Source organism: Crassostrea angulata, chromosome 3, assembly GCF_025612915.1.
Source record: "Crassostrea angulata isolate pt1a10 chromosome 3, ASM2561291v2, whole genome shotgun sequence".
Taxonomy (NCBI): domain Eukaryota; kingdom Metazoa; phylum Mollusca; class Bivalvia; order Ostreida; family Ostreidae; genus Magallana; species Magallana angulata.
In genome coordinates, this window is record NC_069113.1 from 21450475 (window position 1) to 21468874 (window position 18400).

The following is an 18400-nucleotide window of genomic DNA, read 5'->3' on the forward strand; positions in this document are numbered from 1 at the left end:
CTGCAAGGAAAAATCAAAAGGAAATCCGAACAAAATCCCTAGAAACGCGAGACTTGGCGTCATTTTATAACAAGATGGCGAAGCGAGGTGACTATGTTTATGATGAATTGCTGTGTTTCTTGGGAAACCCGTTTTTCCAGGTTCCAGTCTTGACTTTTATGGAGGCAAAGTGTTTAAGTAAGATATTTTCTGTCCATTTGTTTAACGCATATATTTTATCGTTTGAATTCAAACATTCGCGAGACATGTCGATGCAGGCCAGTGCCCGCCGATCGAAATCGATTTTCTCTTTTACTTTGTAATAAGCCTTATCACTTATCTAGGAAGTAATTAATTATGGCCTTTGATAGTTAAGGGGTAATGTCATTCAAGCACATTTACTGATTTTTGCGAGCAATTGATTAATGTGTCTTAAAAATTGATTGGGGCTGAATTAAAAAAGAAATTCATGAAGAGTTAGTTTTTTAAGTTGGAAATGTTTAATTGAATTCATATTAACCTTATTTTTCATATTTCTGTGGTTAAACTTACATATAGAACGATGACAGGGCTTGCATATATTGATTACATGTTATTTTAATTTCATAACTTATCAAATGTTTACTGTACACCAACTTTTGTTTACCTGCAAGAATTTTACATGGTCTGCTAGAGTCATGTTTCATATTTTTTGCCACAAACACGTCATCATGAAATGACTCTAGTAAATTATATAATCTACATCTTAATTGCAAAAATTATTTGCTGTAAACCATGCATTTTAACTCCAGTAATTTGCAACAAAAATTCATCAGGAAGAAAAATTGGTTTACAGTTACTATTTTGGGGAGAAAGCTTTATTCATTTGTATTCAAGTCAGCAATCTGCTGGGTCTAAAACATCAATCCCCTAAAAAAAAGATACATGAACTTTTCATATGATGTTTCGGTTTAGTGAAACATCTACATGCAGTTTAAATCATTAAGTTTTTTTCGGATATTCAGACCCCCCCCCCCCCCCCCTCCCCACACACATGTACACCCTATTTTGAATTATATGATAACTTTAAACTTACTTTTACCAAGATAAAGTCGGGGGAAGCTTAATTATGCTAAACCTCCAGCGTTAGCATCCATCCTTGCATGGTTAAAGTTTTGGGATCAGTTCCTGTATACAAGTAATTGTTTGTCCTGTCTTCACCAAACTTGCATGGATGATGCATCTTGGCCAACTTATGAACTGAAAAGACTTTGATGCTGAATCTGGGCCATTAATTTCAGATGCTAAAGGAGGTTAAGGTTTTTGGAGCAGGTAATATTTGATGGCCATATCTGTTTTATTACTGGTCCTATCTTCATCATACTTAAATGGATTGTTCGGATCATCTTATGAGTTATGATTATAATTTATGCACTTGAAAGGCTCAGTTGCTGAATCTGAGCCTTAGGTTTTAGATGATGGAGCAGGTTAAGATTTTGGGAGCAGGTGCCTTTTAAATGATGCACCTTGTGATACTGATGCACTTGACAGGCTAGGATGCTGAATCTTAGCAATAGCTTTTAGATGTTAAAGGAGATGAAGGTTTTTGGAGCTGATGCTCCTTGATGGCTACTAGTCTTCATATCAAACATGAGCACCTGAAGGATCGAATTTGAATCAGATTGTTTTTAGCTGTATATGATATATTTCATTGCCTTGCACATTAAAAATTGTAAGAAATATTTAAAACATGCATATGCCTTGCTTCTTTCATGTATGTTAACCCTCTCTCAAAATAATTAAGAAATTGTCAATGATTGTTTTGAAGGCAAAGATTCAGATATAGGATGATAATCTACAAATTCATGTTTGATTAAGATTGTGACAGCAGTATTCATGGTATTACTAGTTTACATTTCTATGATATTTTTTTTTACAGTATTTGATCCAAGCATTGAAGATAGTGATGAATACAAAAAAGTTCATAAAGAGTACAAAGCCGTTGTAAGTCATTATTCATATATCCATACCAAAAATCAGCCTGTGAAACAGAAAAGTATATCTAAGTAGTATTTAAACAATAAAATGCTTTCTTTGCTGACTCATATGGGATATGAAGGTGACATTGCTGCTTAATTTGCAGAAAAAATACTGTGGTTTCATCAATATTCGTTGAATACCAATTTTCGTGGATTTCGTTTTTAAGTTTATCCATGAAATTAAATGTTCATTGAAGTGCAGTTTCTACTATCAATTTGTATTGAAAGGATCATTGGCCACGAATTTACGTATCCTTGAACATGTGACTTTCACTTTATCCACGAAAATTGATACCCTTGAATATTAATGAAACCACAGTTTATAACCCACTTTGTAAATTATTTTTGCAATGATTGTTACCTTGATTCATATACCACATGAATCGATCATCAAACAAAGCATTTTATTGTTTATTATACATCTTTCCTTTGACAATTTGATAAATTGAGTGTAAAACTAATTAAAATTTACCTACTTACTGCTAATGTACATCAGTACATTACCTAAAAGAAAACTGTCGAATTTGAGTCTGACATCTTGATTATTTCATGTAGTCCGGAATTTTTCTTAGGTAGCTGTAGGTATCGACATATCAATAAATGGGGCGTGTAAATTTCCGTCCTGTCAGTTTTTACAGAGCTATGAATTACAATAAGTTTCCATTAGAAATAAAGGTTATCATACTCAGTAGAAATATTACCAGGTAATACAAATACCGGGTATAATATTTCAATGCAACTATTGCTATCATTACCTTTTGATTGATAACAAATGAAAATACAGAAATGAAATATTCAGTATGTAAATTGAAAACTGCTTTATTTCAGATTCAGAAATTGCTAGATGCTTTCATGAAAGACACTGGAATTAGCCATGATCAAATCATTACAGCTCTCAATGACATGAATAAAAAGCAGGACATCAAGGAAATGTTTCAGGTAAATACTTGTATTTTGCAATAACGTAAAAGAATGTTGAAATTTGATCACCTTAACTGATCAATTTATATGTGCTTGTGATATGTACATCAGCTTTTTAAATCTTTTTTTGAGGTTATTTAATAATAAAAGAGCTGAGAATGCCAATGCAGTTTATGATTTAACCGACGTAGAAAGAGTCAGAAATCAAGATTAAAAATTAATTTGTTATCTCATGTATGTAAACTAGAGAGATCGATTAACTGTTCTGATGGGCTGCATTTTAAAGGGTCCCCAAGAATAAATATTTTCTATCACGTAAAAATGCAGGTCATGATGGAGTATCATATACATGTATTACAAGGTCATTGGAGAATTATCTGAAAAAGCAATCAAGAGAGTGCATGCTCAGAGAGAAATAATGAAGATAATCATTATCAAGTGATGGAGATTTGATTCACCATTTCCCATGTGGAAGACATTAATTATGTATTGTATATTTAACTGATACCTTTAGCCTATATTGAGAGAATTATTTGACACATGCCTATAATCTTTGGTATTGATTTCTTTCTTAAAGGCCGGGACTGAAATACAAACACAGTCAAGAACTGTGAACGCTAACGCCCGTTTCCCGCCTACATTTTACATCCAAATATTTCGGAATTCCTATCAGATATTCAAAAACTAAGTTTTCTACTAAAAAGTATAATCAAATCCTTATCAATTTATATCAAATAAAATTTGTAATCAAATTATTCATTTTTAAACAGAAGTTTTGCTAACACGGGGTCTAATAAAAATTTCATTGAGATCGGTCTCTATGAGTGAGGAAAATATTATTTAGCGGCCAATATGTGCATAAAAATTTAATAACATATTTACGATATATATTAAAGTAAAATTTCATATTACCGGTAATTCATATCTGTTAATTAGTTTTCGAAAATTTACAAAGCAAAATTCTTTTTTTGGAATGTACGTATTGCGGTCTGTAGACATATGTTCATGTTCCCCCCGTGAAACAACAAACCCTTTGGTAAAAATATGCTAAATAACAATAATTAAATTCCCTCAAAAGGAATTTTTGTTTCCGCTTTAAAAAACATTTCCGTTTTCCGTTATTTTATATTATGAAATGAGCTATTTTAACCCAAAATACAAAGTTATCTCTCTTTGTTTGACCAAATCATTTATATAAAATGAAAATATACATAAATGTTTACATTATTATAAAAAATTAACTTTAATTAGACAACTTTCAAAAAATGACTTTTAGTGAGGCGGCTACACAATGTTATCGTTCGCAGTCCTTTCCAAAACTAAATGATATGTTTTAAGCTGGTAAAACAGCAGCTAGTGTTTCTCTTAAAAAATTGGTTAATAACTAAGTCATTCTATTTCAATGGGAATCGATCGATATTCATATGTTCTTAATATGACTAAAAGGATGGTCTGCTAATTTGATTTTGGCTTTTAGTGGTACAGTATATAAATTTAATTACATGTATATGTCACAGCATGGTGATAGGACTTTTGATTAACTGAAGCAGATAAGAATCTTTGATACATGTATAATCCCCAGAATGTTATTTCTCCTTTAATGATTAGTCCATCAGTCAGTAGACCATAATTGTGTTGTCTGTCAGACCAACATCTTTGACAGTAGCTTTGCTTGAATGTCATGTTCGATCAAACGTACATGTAACAGGCAGTAAGTCACCAAAACTGTGTTTATACATATATGTACAGGTTTTGTCAGTTTGAAATCCTGAAAGCATTGATTTTCTTGATGATAACCAGATCATGGAAAACTAATTTAAGATACATGTGTATTATTTTAAAAGACCAAAGTGTACTCGATCTTGCATGCTGCCATTATTGTCGTGCCAAAATTTAGAACATTGTCTTTTTAAAGTGTTTTGGACACCCTGAGATATGAGAGAGAGTGGAAGAGAAAACATTGCATTTGAAATATAGTCCCCACTTTAACAATTTCAGGTTTTACAATATTTGACAGTTTAAAGGTGGATTTTAAAAATTCACGTAGATCGAGGTATAAAATATAAAAGCCCAGGCATATGGTGTACAAGTCAATATTTGATGCAGTAACCTAATCCATTAAGCTGTTGGACATCAAGATAAATATACATAGTGAAAGAAAACGTGTATAATAAATTAAGTCATACTTGTAATAAATAGCTTAAATTTTATTGTTCATCTCCAGAGAAACTGTCATGATACAGAAATGTCCAAATTATCTCTGTAACAAAGCTATGCCAAAATTGTTTATTTAAAGAGAAAAAATACTGTTTAAACCCAAACTTTAAAGATAGTTACATTTTAGTCTGTTGAGTGTAAAAATTCATTGACTTTTGTACACAGATTACTACAAAATGAGTTTACTGCCCATCCATTTGGTAAAATTTTGATGTGTTAATTTATTTGTATGCAGGGGGAGTTGGAGTATTGGAGAGTAAGTGAGGCACAGTTGTTCATGCATTATCACACCAAAAATCACACACAAAGTCATTATTAAAACCTTAAGAATCTTCAGTGTGATACTTATGCAAAATTGATTAAGAGAAATAAAATCTCGGTTTTTTTTTAAATTTTAACATTTTATCTGTTCAGTTTTCTAATTATTTCATATGAGGTCTGTATGATTTCAGAACTTAATGAGATTAATCAAAATTAGTGACTTAATTTCTGAAATCTCAAAAGTGAAGATTGAAAATGTTGAAAAATAACCATTCTTCCAAAAGTTTGCACTGTGCAGTTTGTCACTGTGGTAATTTTGCATATGTGAAGTGATTTCTTCCCCCCAAAAAAAGAAATGATAAAAATTAAAACACATGACATTAAGCCACATGTGTAATGTTTAAATAATTTACAACTATATCATTCCATATAAGGGAAAGCATATTATTTATTAGGGCCCCATTCTTTGGGTGCCCAACAGTGTTAATTCTGTCCATCCATTTGTCAAAAAACACTTAACAAGAGCATACTTTCTGACTTAAATGCACTCTTGATTTACTATTGATTTAATGCAGTATGTGACCTTCACTGACCTATAATCAATTTTGTATGTCAAAAGTCAAGGTCAAACATATTACAATATGTAATTGTAAATAAAATCCTTGTCTGGAGCCAATTTCTCTCCCCTTAATCCATAGAGTGCTTTTGAGTAAATGACTTGCAGTGGCCTTGAAATAAGTTTTTAGGCCAGGTCAGATGTCATTTTCTATGCGCAATCATTGCTGTGATCAAATTCTCTCTAGCCTTGGTCCCATCTTATTCATGCTGTACACAAGGAGTGTTAATAATCATAAGTCAAAGGTCAATGTCAAAGGCTTGCTTTGAGCAAGAGGTCATGTTCATTCTCTATCCATTGTTCTATTCTGTTCATACTTCAACCACTGTCAGCTAGCGAATAAGAATGAAGTCTGTGCAGTGACCATGAAGTAAGTAATAAATGGTCTTTATGTACACATATACACAGTCCTTAACAAGGCCCTTTCATCCTGCATATCTAAAAGCAAGGCCCTTTGAGATGATCACCATCTCACTGATGTCTAGTGTGAAAATAATTGATATTCAAATAAACTTTATAAAAATTACTATCAAAATGAAGTCTTACATATTTGAAAAAAAACTGTCATCATTGCGTTAAAACATGAAATATTTTTACTGAATTGTTTCCCTTGACAGAGCTTGTTCGAGCAGTTCTTTGCTGCAGAGGATTATGGGATCTTTGTGAGACTGATGGTCCAGAAGAACATTGAACTACAGCAGCAAGCACTGGCAATGATTATGCAGATGCAGGGGGCCCTCCCAGAGAGTCTGAAGGATGGAAAATCAGAGCCCACCTCCCCACCCCCTGCAGCCGCCCCTGCACCAAAAGAGCAATATGGAGCACAGAATGAGGATGAAATCCTAAAAGCTGTCTTAGAGTAAGAACATTTTTGTTTAAAGACAGGGTATTAGACAAGAACTTAGAAATAAAGGCTAAATTTATGTCACAATTTCTTTTTTGAAAATTGTCTTTGTCAAGAAAAAAGCCTTTAAAAAGGTGGGGGAAGAAACTGTGGCATCAATACAGTGTTGCAGATGAAATTTTTTTTTATAAGTACAGTGCATCGAGACATTTTGAAATGAAAAAAATTCTACTGCAGACAGTCTAAAAGAGAGTATGAAGAGGAGCAGAAAAAGAAGAAGACCCAAGAAGAGGCTACAGAGAAGAAGGAAATGGAAAGCCTGATCCAGATCTCCCAAGTGGAGCACTCCCGCCTGGAGGAGGAAAAAACTAAAGAGAAAGCCAAACTGGATGAGGTCAGAAAACAGCAAGATGAGATCTTAATTATCACTTAATTTCCAGATTTTATGAAGATCTGTATAAATTAAAGTAAAATCTGTTGGTTTGTCCTCTTGCTTTGGGCAAAGACAATACATACTAATATTGGTTTAAATAAACTTTACTTGAATATTGGTTCTTGTGCATGTACATATGCATATTTATTGGAGTACTTGTATATGATCTATAAGTAAAGTTTATTTTTTGTTAAAAGAAATCCATTATCATCAAATGCTGTCATAATTGCAAACTTTTACTAATGAAAGGTTTATGAATACAAATGTTTTGCATAATTGCAACAAGATTTTAGTCTGACTTTCAATGAAATATCATTTAGGCTTTGTTTGGATTGTCTCTGGGCTCACAAACTCCACAAACCAGTACCGCCAGCAAACCACCAGCTGCGAACGCCAGCAAACCACCAGCTGGGAACACTAAACCACCACCATCAAAACCACCCATAGACCTCAAGTCAGCGGTAAGTCTCCTATAGCATCAGTAATTCTCCTGTAGCACCCACAGACATCAAGTCAGTGGTAAGTCTCCTGTAGCACCTGCACACATCAAGTCAGCGGTAAGTCTCCTATAGCACCCACAGACATCAAGTCAGCGGTAAGTCTCCTATAGCACCCACAGACTCAAGTCAGCGGCAAGTCTCCTATAGCAACCACAGACATCAAGTCAGCAGTAAGTCTCCTATAGCAACCGCAGACATCAAGTCAGCGGTAAGTCTCCTATAGCACCCACAGACCTTAAGTCAGCAGTAAGTCTCCTTTAGCACCCATAGACATCAAATCAGTACTTAATAGTGTCCTTTAATTAACACCCACAGACTTCATGCCAGTAGTAAGTCTCCTCAAGTCAGCAGTAAGTCTCATTAAGTACCCATAGACCAGAGGTCAGCATAGACCAGAGGTCAGCAATTCGTCTCCTCAAGTCAGTGATAAGTCTCCTCAAGTCAGCGGCAAGTCTCCTATTGCTTTCACAGAAGACTGGGTTCAGTGCATTCTTGGAATAATCAGTCAGCAGATGGATTGAATAATATGCACTTGAGGTTTTTTTAGAATCAGATATTTTTCCTAACTATGATAAGAAAGAGCTCTGTTGTGAATTCCTATTTGGATATATATTTACAACATTCCCCTATTTGCCATTTGTTACTTTAATGTGTAACATATTTTTCATTAGATGATACTAATATATTCCTTAATAAAAATGATGCTCCAAATTTTAAGTATAATAATGTAAACTGGATCTAGTATCATGCATTAAGTCTTAAAAAGGAGTACAATGTACTCCCTGATTTCTTGGCAGGATACAGTCTCCCAATTTGTCTATTTTTTGAGGTGAGCTGAATTAACATAAATACTGGTAAATACAGAAATCCAGCATTTCTTTGTGAATTTAAGGAAGTTTAGGAAAAACTCATGTTGGAATGATCTTTTTGTATCAGTAATTGTATATTTAAAATGTAAAATCATATTCTGTTCATTGAATATTGCCACAAAAAATGAAGAGTTATGTCACCTGACTGGTGCAGGTAACTGTCAAAAGACGGAACACAAAATCATTTTAAAAGCAGAGAAATGCGAGTAGCTTGGTGTACCACGTACATTTCATGTTACACAGATTTATGGCAAAATCTCATGAATCTCAATGAAAAACAAGTTTGAGACAAAAATTATGAAAATTTACCTGTATCACCGGGCTCTGTGGTAGAGAAAAGCTCTGTGGCTGACGAGTCAGACTCCATGTTTATTGACATAGGTCAGAAATATAGCGCTCAGAACCAAAGAATAAAGCATGTACTGGTCAGCTACAGGTATTTATCCATTGGAACTATTTATCCATAGCAGTCATTATATAAAGATGATAAAGACTTTATATAGAAATGTTGATACATGTACATTAAAGTTCAGCATGTACACAAGTGTGATCAAAATGTTATCTGTTGGGAAAGTGTGAAATTGGCCCTACAATTATAGGTCCCTTTTCATGTAGATGAGTACTAAAAATAAATAGTTACTCAGCAGGTTCACTTTATGTTTTCAGGTATGATACATAACTTTTGATGAGGGTTTTTATCACCTAGTTATCACTCGGACAAAGTAATGCAGTGGGGTACATCAATGTGTACATGTAACTACTGAGGATATGTATAGGAGTGATTATTGTTATGTTATTATGTGCAGGAGATTGCTTTAGGTGCTTGTGTATCAGGAAATATGCTGGGAATTACAATGATATACAAGTAAAGGTCTATTTTTTTTTTATGTAATATTTTGTCATGAGAATGTTCTAATTTTTATTTATTTCGGATAACTTTGATAATCTCCATCTGAATGTATCAAGTAAAAATTAAATAAGATAAAAAAAATATTAAAATTCTCACTTTTGGAGTGATGGAGACCACAGAAATTGTTAGTTATTAGCATCCTTCACTGTTTACAAACCATTAGCATCAAATGAATTCAAAAATGAATTCAATTTCCATTCTACGCATCTGCATAAAACTTAGAGAATTAATAAAGCATTTGATAATTAAGAATCAAGATTTATACCGTTAACTAAACAATAATAAAGTTTTGTTCTCTTTTGACAGCCAAGTATATCTGTGACCCCAGCACCTGCTGCTGCAGCTCCTATTGCAGCTCCCACCCCAAAACCAGCAGAACCTGTCCCCACAGCTAGTGTGACCGCTGCCATCGCCTCCCAGAAACTACCGTCTGTGGGTCAACAGAAGCCTCAGATCTCCAGCGCAGAGGCTGCCGCAAACTGGCTCAAGCAGTCAGACACCGACACGTCACAGAATAAGTCCTCATCTCCCGCCCTGCAGGCAGCAGCTGTAAGTTTCTGAGAGAGAGAGAGAGAGAGAGAGAGAGAGAGAGAGAGAGAGAGTTTTAATGATATCTCTCTTTAGAATAATGTAATTCTGCATTTTAATACATGTAGATAGAATTCTCCCAGTTCTCCCTCTCAGTGAAGCAGACTGTGTTTTTGTTCTGCATATGTCTTGTTCTCTCAACAACTTTGGCTGATTAAAGCCAATTGAGACGCTTAGATTACAAAATCATAGAACATACATAATGTTTGATGTAATGAAATTGTACATATTACTTTCTATCAACAATTTAGGCTGCCATGTCAAACATGAATCCAGATGAACTGAAAAAGAGGCAGGAATATTTAAAACAACAAAGGGATAAACTGCTAGAAATGAAGAAGAAAGAAAGAGAAAAGCAGTTGTTAGCAGCAGAGAAATCCCAGCCAAAACGTCCAATGTCCGCTCGCATGGCAAAATCCGCAATGCAGGAGGGACCGTCTAATGAATCCGATAAACTCAGTCCTGAGGAGGAGAAAAAGATGGCCATGAGAAAAGCTATTGCAGATCGTCTAAAAGCAGAGATGTTAGGAAAATAATAGAGAGAATTATGATTTAAATGCGTTTGATTGAGACATGCACCTGAGATTCTTATGTTATTACCATTCTAAAATTTTGCATGTGGTTTGATAGAGAATAAGTGTGGATTAGTATGAAAAGGGACTTCAATGTTTTATTGTAGTTTGATTATTTTTACCATGCAATTTGCATTTTTCATCACGTTCAGGTCACTTTCATTTAAGTTGTGGTGCAATGTTAAACTTCATTGGATGTTTGTTTATAATTCAAAATATCAAATTTGATCAAAGATTTTGATGAATACCGGGTAATGGGTTTAGAATGATAGAAGATTATATTTGCTTAAAATATTTTGCTGCTTAAAACATATATTAGAGTTTTTTAAAAGAGTTAAAATTTAATTGTTTTACAGCTTGCGCCTATTTTATCTGCAATACATAAGCTTAATTTATATGAAAAAATGTTTATGCTCACATGTTTTCAGTTTGGGATTTTTCTGTGCAAGTGTTTAATTATGTCTAACTTACTCAATATTCGAGTAAATGTCAAGCAATCGATTGATATTACATTGTATTGATTTCATTACCTTCTTTATAATGCGCTACATGTACATGCATGTTTTGTAAAAAATTTAAATTTGTTAAAGTGAGTCTTTCTAAGAATCCATTTTATTGTGAGATTATTATATTTATGGGGACCTAAACCTTTAATTTTTGTCTCGATTAACATTTACAGACACCAGAAATTCATCTATTCTATCGTGATTAAATTCCTCTAAATTTTGGATATTTAATCTCCAAAATTGTAGTCCCTAGCTGTCTCATAAATATTTACACCTTGTAGAAAGAGATTTGACTGTTATGATTATTTAATATATTTTTTTTTTTTATTGATTCTTAAAATTATAGCCTTTATCATTCCTCAAAAAAATTGTTTCCTTACTTTGCCTATATCACAAAGATTCACGTTAATCAAAAGGGTACTGTGCATTAAAACAATTGCTCTATCATCTGAATTGGTTACATTGTTCTCCAAAAATGCACCAACAGTTTGAACACATTTTCTCCATGAAAAACATCTTTTATAAATATCCATACAATTACACATATGTTGATGAGATTTCATGTTGGGTCATTTTTGAGCATTTGTTGCATTATAGCTTTCTTTTTTCTTTTTTTTTTTTCATTGTAAACTTGGTAGTACAGTGCATTATGTACAGAAAAAAGAGATCACCATTACAAGATACATGTATATGTTATGAATGTCTATCCCACAATTCCATAGTCTTAATTTTCAGTTTGTATGATTAAGATGGTGCTTTGTTTTGTTTCTTTTGTTTTCAGGAGCAAGAATGTTGAATGTGATATTAAGGTTGTTACAGGTGGTATGAAATGTTCATCTTTTATTTTTTATTTCATTTTAATTTTTTTTTTTTTGCTCAATGGTTGGTCTATGCTGTGCATGGTTTTAATCAAAGTTTATTTTTTTTCAAAATGGAGTTCAGGTGAGATAATTTAATCACCATGACAACAGCTAGATTCTTACACAGATTCTCTTATACTGGTAATCGTTTTGTACCAAACGTATGAAGTGTCGGAATTTCTTTGTTGCGCATTATAGTTATTACCTTGAAGTTACACTGTCCAAAAAGATGTATCTTGAGTTTTATTCCACAACCAAAAAATGTTTCAATATTCAAGAATTTTTACAAACATACAGCTGTATTAAGTTCGCCGTACATTTATTTATCATTAAGGTAAAGCCAATGTGATTTTTGTACAGTATGTTCATGTATCGGAATTGTGATTTGTCTTTGTTTTTTGGGGTTTTTTTCTTCACTTATTGTATTTTATGGTGAAATTCTGAAATTTCTGTGATAAAGAAAGAAATATGAGATTTTCTTAGTTGTTATTATCATAATATGTGTCCCCTATTCAAAAGGCATTTTAGCTTGGTCAGTAGTTTGATACGTACCATCAACACTTGGACCTACATGTATTTTTTTCTTTGTGTTGGTTAAAATTCATTATTAATCCAATGGGCATTTGCGCCATCTTGATTGTCAATGTTCTTTAAAAATTACATGTGGTTAAAAGACCTTCCTATAGAATTGAAGCTATGCGATTTGACTGCTCTTTTGTTTATTTTAAATAACTGATATGAAATATATATACATTGAACATGTATTGACTAAATGATCCAGTTACAGGTTGTATTTGATTAAAATTAGTGTCCCTTTAAAGTTTGCAAGCTTATCAACAACCAGGTAATGATACAGTTAAACTAGTAATAATAGATGTTTATTGAGTCAGTCATTACAATTCATCTGTATAATAAAAATAAAAACATTAACATAATCACGTGTTTATATTTTTAGATACTAAAAACTTAGTTCAATACACTTGTATGTTTTAGAATAGCAAATTTGAAAGTTATTGTTAAATCAAACTGCACTCGATACAACTTATCCTTAAGTACTGTATGGAAACACATCTTTACCAGTACATGCATGTACATTGTATTATAAGCTTTCAAGTATTTTCTCGAATCTTAATATGTCAAAAGGCGAATCATTGTATTCTTACATCACTAGTTTTTCTTTAAACTAAGAGCTAATTTAAGATGACAGAATGAATGTATACATGTACCATAAGAAATAATTCTACAAAAATTGCAATAGCTCTTTGCTGACTTCAGTTTTTCTTCAAATTAAAATGTAAATGAATATACTCTGAGGTCTTTTTTCCAACTCCAACAGCGTGGAATTTAATATAAATAAAACAAAAGTACATTTAGATGATCGGGTTATCTTTTTCTCCTCTTTTTTGACGGTGGTTCTGTATTCTTTGAATCTTCTGTGTCAGCTTTCGAAGTTGATGGGGCTGAAAAAATAAAAAAGTTTAATGGCACAAAATTAACTTTAAAAAAAATTGTTTATGCTCCTGTTCTATATAATCACAATGAATAAGAGAAGGCGACATCTATTGGTTGGAAAATGAATTTAGTGTTAATCATTGCTTTATAGCACAGCATTATTGTATGACACTAATTTAACCATACACATCTAAATGACCATGATATTTATCAATTTACTGGTAGTTTTTTTTTTTTTAACCTTGAATATATAGTCAAGCTAAGATGGTCATAATTTGACTAATGCTATTTTAGACAGACATAAAAACAATATATAGCCTGAATTTTGATGACGTGGATTAATTAACTAATAATTAAAGATATACACGCTATAATTTCGTCAATTTTGAATGACAGTGAAAACGCATGTGTTTGTCTACTTATAAAAGTTATCCTTAATCTGTAAATTACAATGGTGAATTCCATCTCGTTACAAAGATATAGATTTTTAATTGTTTATTTTCCTGCCAGGAAAATATACCTTTTCATGAATATTGATGAAGGAAGAGCGAAACCGACCTCATTGCGCATGTCCGCGGAGAACTAGGTGGTCGTTATTGTTTGCCTAATTAAATAACCAACTTGATTTTTAATATGCTTAACAGTTGTTAATTTGAAATACATACATGTATAATGAGTAAAATACGTTTGTCATTCACAATACCCTTAACCTGCATTAACACTTATAGGATCTATAAATAGCACATAGGGGAAAAACACAGGTCTACGTCATTTTTTTAAAGGAAGTATTCATATCTACTCACAGGCTTGTATTTTTTTCTTTTGTTTGTACTCGTATATTGGACAAATTTATGCTTTACTGAAAATATCCTTTCCTTTGTGAAACTATCACAATTATGAAGATGTTGACCCTTCACCAGTTTTGGTATGATAGACTAAATTTAGCTGTCGATATCACGTGATAGATTGATATTCACGTGGAGGCATTACTTTCCTGGCAGGAAAATAAATATTTTTTATTGTTTAATATTTGATATATTTGTTACGTGTTCGAATTGAGCATTATAATTAACAGCATAAAGGTAACTTTTATTAGTAATCAAACACATACATTTTCTCCTTTATTCAAAATTGACGCAAATTATAGCGTGTATAGCTTTAAATGCTACCATCCCATGTATTTTTGAAAATTCAAAAGTTATGCATGATTCATGACAAAAAAGGTATCTGTAGTTTTTAAAACTATTTTGTATACCTTCAGTTTTATCTGTGCTAGGAGTGGTCTCCCCTTGTTTGTCTGCTTCACTGGCCTGTTTTTGGGCAGCCTTCCACAAAGCACTCTTTACAAACCTCTTGGATGCTGCTTTGTCAATTTTTGGAGCCTTAGCCAAGTCCTGTATGTTTTTGGCTCGATCCATGTAACTCTTAATTCTGTCCTGCAATAATTTTTTTAATGAACTGCTTGTAAAAACACAACTGCGTTTTGATATATATGTGATGAAGTTGACAAATTTGCAAAACTAAACTAGAAAATGTCAAAGTTAAATTGGTATTTCATGTGCACTTATGAAATGAAACAAAGTTATACTAAGTCACATTTCGTTAATAGTCGCTGTGCTAATTTCAAACAGTGGCAATTCAATATTGAATTTGATTGACATAAAAGTTAAGAATTACGAGGTTAATTTATTTCTGATATATTTAATGAAAATGAACACATTTACTAGGATATAAACAGTATTTTTTCAATTGAACCTCAATATGTAGTTGCAATCAAACATGGTATAACCTTGCAAGATTTATTCCTACAAAATAAATGGAAGTTACCAATTCTTGTTTAACTCCATGTTCTTTGGGGTTTACACCACAAATGTTCAGGTATGCTGAAAAGGAAATCAAATCTCATTATGAATATGCATTTGCTGTTGAAACTTACTCAAACAAGAGGCCAAGGGGCCACATTGCTCACCTGAGCAACAATTGCCTTAATTCTGATCAAATTAGCTTTACAATATCAAAATATCTTGACAACTAAGAAGATCTTGCTAAAATAAATTAAAAAATCTGCCAATTTTTATCCACCTCTTTTTTGGGGGTAAATATCAAGCCCCTTTTGTTGTTGTACCTGTAAGAAGATTTTTCTCTATTCCTATATACCCCCCCCCCCCCCCCCCCATTTCGTGGCCCCACTTTTCTCTAGGGAATCATGGTTTCATCAAACTTAAATCTGCATAACCTGTGCTTTCACACTAAGTACTGAGTTTTGGACCAAAAACTTTCCCAGAATATTTTTAAAGATTTTCTCTATATAATCATATGTAAAAATTCAAACCGCCATCACGGCCCCGCCCTACCAGGGACCATGATTTGAACAAACTTGAATCTCCACCATCTGAGGATGCTTCCACTCAAATGTGAGCTTTCCTGGCCTAATAGTTTTTGAGACGAAGATTTTTAAAGATTTTCTCTATATATTCCTACGTAAAACTTGATCCCCCTCTTGTGGCCCCTCCCTACCCCCGGGGACCATGATTTGAACAAACTTGAATCTACACTATCTGAGGATGCTTCCACTCAAATTTGAGCTTTCTTGGCCTAATAGTTTTTAAAAGAATATTTTTTAAGATTTTCTCTATACATTCCTGTATGAAAATTTATCCCCCATTGTGGTCCCACCCTATCCCCGGGGACCATGATTTGAACAAACTTGAATCTACACTATCTAAGGATGCTTCCACTCAAATTTGAGCTTTCCTGGCCTGATAGTTTTTGAGAAGAAGATTTTTAAAGATTTTCTCTATATATTCCTATGTTAAACTTTATCCCCCAATTGTGGCCTGACCCTACTCCCAGGGACCATGATTTGAACAAACTTGAATCTACACTACCTGAGGATGCCTCCATACAAGTTTAAGCTTTTCAGGCCGAATAGTTTTTTAGAAGAAGATTTTTGATAAATACCAACAAATTTTCAATAATTCTTAATTATCTCCCCTTTAAAGAGGGTGTGGCCCTTCATTTGAACAAACTTGAATCCCCTTCACCTAGTGGTGCTTTGTGCCAAATTTGGTTGAAATCTGCTCAGTGGTTCTTGAGAAGAAGATGAAAATGTGAAAAGTTTACAACGACGACAAGGACAGACAACGGACAAATTGTGATCAGAAAAGCTCACTTGAGCCTTTGGCTCAGGTGAGCTAAAAACGATAAAAAGTTTAAAAAAAAAATTACACAATGATGATGAAAATAAAACATGCTTGTACTCACTCCAGAATAATGAGTTGATCGTGTAAACCCCCGCCAACTCTAACTTTGCTTTATCCATTGCATCAAGCTAAAAAATAACAAAGTTTTTTTCATTTTCAATCTGTTTCAAACCATAAAGCTAAGTTAAAGATTATGGTGACACCTATCCAGCCCCAGACGCAATCACCCGTGGGTATCTAACGATGATCCAACCCCTTTCAACAACTCTTGTAATGGCAACTCACGAAGGCAAGATTAGTGAGTTTTAATGATGTATGGGGAAAAAGAATAAGCTGAAACCCCATTATGTGTCGATTTTTCCGCACGGGTGTTTAGAAAAAGATCGAAATGTTATGCATCCCGGAAGTCGCGTATAAACAAAGTGTTTCTGTCTCCAAAAAGATCGATTTTATTTAAAACACGACATGGCCTCATTCCTCGAACTCTTTACTTTTAATTCCTATCATACGGCAAGTGAAAAACAATTGGAGCCAATGAAAACAGTCATCTAAATACTGACGTACATCAAATGTTTAATTTGGGTATAAACTTGCTTTTAATTTAGTAAAATGCTGCTATTAAAGTCAGTCAGGTTGTTAGAAAAATACCAAAGGTACAAGGTTTTAATTTAGTCAATATTTAGTTTAGAGTTAAAAATTTTCGATATTTTAGATTTAAAGTACTTTTTAGAGAAAATTATTTTATTAAGCGAACATGCCCTCATATTAAAATTAGGTGATGGCGTGCACCTAGAAATCATTCTTTTGATTGGCTGCAATTGTTTTTCATTTGCACAGATGATAGGAATCGAAAGAATGAGGCCATGTCATTTTTTTTTAATAAAATCGATCTTTTTGGAGACAGAAACACTTTGTTTGTACGTGACTTCAGGGATGCATAACATTTTGATCTTTTTCTAAACACCCGTGCGGAAAAATCGACACATAGAATTTTTTAAACGAGTGTATTATAATGAAGAAAACATGTCAGAGTACTAGCCCCGGAGGTAAACACGATGCGCTTTTTCTTCAGAAAAACGTCATCCGCGATGAACGAAAAATGAGTCCCATTTGGTAGGTAAAGCAGGTATACCATTTGGGCATTTAACATTCAAATGGGACTCAAACCACCAAACGGGGGGTTGTGCCCAACCTGTTCATGTAAAATAGATCGGACAAGGTTCTCCCCTATGAATGAATCATAAAAATTTCAGAAGACTCATGAATTCTTTCTAGTATAAACCTCACCTTTTCATAGAGCTCAGATTGACTGGTTCTTAGCAAAGGCTGAAAAACAGTTTCTATCTGTGCAAGTGCTGTGTCCAAAGACGCTAATTTTTCTTTTATTTCATCTGGGATGTTCGCAGTTTTTTTGTTTGTTGCCATAGCGCTCTCGTTAAAAAAAAAACTGTTAATGTTCCTCCTATATATATTCATACATATCAGTCATCCATTTCAAGAGACGAAGAAATAACAAGTCAATATCCTCGTGTGAAAAATAAAACGGAAGCTATGGGCGCACTGTGAATATGAATAATGAACTAATTGAAATTCCGGGAAAATAGTTTAAAGAAAATGAAAAAAATATCTTAATTCTCCGTTGACAGAATAG

The 18400-nt window shown here is 33.2% G+C and overlaps 2 protein-coding genes across 2 annotated transcripts; one reads left to right on the forward strand and one right to left on the reverse strand.

Moving 5' to 3' along the window:
* The first annotated feature begins 20 nt into the window (after window positions 1–20).
* Window positions 21–12566, forward strand: LOC128176445 (cilia- and flagella-associated protein 36-like). The gene is made up of 8 exons (XM_052842798.1): window positions 21–177; window positions 1898–1962; window positions 2826–2936; window positions 6630–6871; window positions 7094–7250; window positions 7610–7750; window positions 9875–10117; window positions 10408–12566. Exons 1-8 carry the CDS (start codon window positions 75–77, stop codon window positions 10690–10692), a joined length of 1347 nt encoding a protein of 448 aa, XP_052698758.1. The 5' UTR covers window positions 21–74; the 3' UTR covers window positions 10693–12566.
* On the reverse strand, window positions 12485–18287 carry LOC128176446 (nuclear nucleic acid-binding protein C1D-like). The gene is made up of 5 exons (XM_052842799.1): window positions 18037–18287; window positions 16811–16877; window positions 15374–15429; window positions 14802–14982; window positions 12485–13554 (listed from the first exon to the last, which is right to left on the reverse strand). The coding sequence occupies exons 1-5, from the start codon at window positions 18223–18225 to the stop codon at window positions 13478–13480; spliced, it is 570 nt and encodes a 189-aa protein (XP_052698759.1). The 5' UTR covers window positions 18226–18287; the 3' UTR covers window positions 12485–13477.
* Window positions 18288–18400: the final 113 nt, after the last annotated feature.

Coding starts and splice junctions, on each gene's coding strand:
- LOC128176445 (XM_052842798.1), top strand. CDS start 75: ATGGCGAAGCGAGGTGACTATGTTTATGATGAATTGCTGTGTTTCTTG. Junction 2,937..6,629: donor ACATCAAGGAAATGTTTCAG/GTAAATACTTGT, acceptor TTCCCTTGACAG/AGCTTGTTCGAGCAGTTCTT. Junction 7,251..7,609: donor AGAAAGCCAAACTGGATGAG/GTCAGAAAACAG, acceptor AATATCATTTAG/GCTTTGTTTGGATTGTCTCT.
- LOC128176446 (XM_052842799.1), bottom strand. CDS start 18,225: ATGAATATATATAGGAGGAACATTAACAGTTTTTTTTTTAACGAGAGC. Junction 16,878..18,036: donor AATCTGAGCTCTATGAAAAG/GTGAGGTTTATA, acceptor GTTATTTTTTAG/CTTGATGCAATGGATAAAGC. Junction 13,555..14,801: donor TAGCACAGATAAAACTGAAG/GTATACAAAATA, acceptor TTATTTTTTCAG/CCCCATCAACTTCGAAAGCT.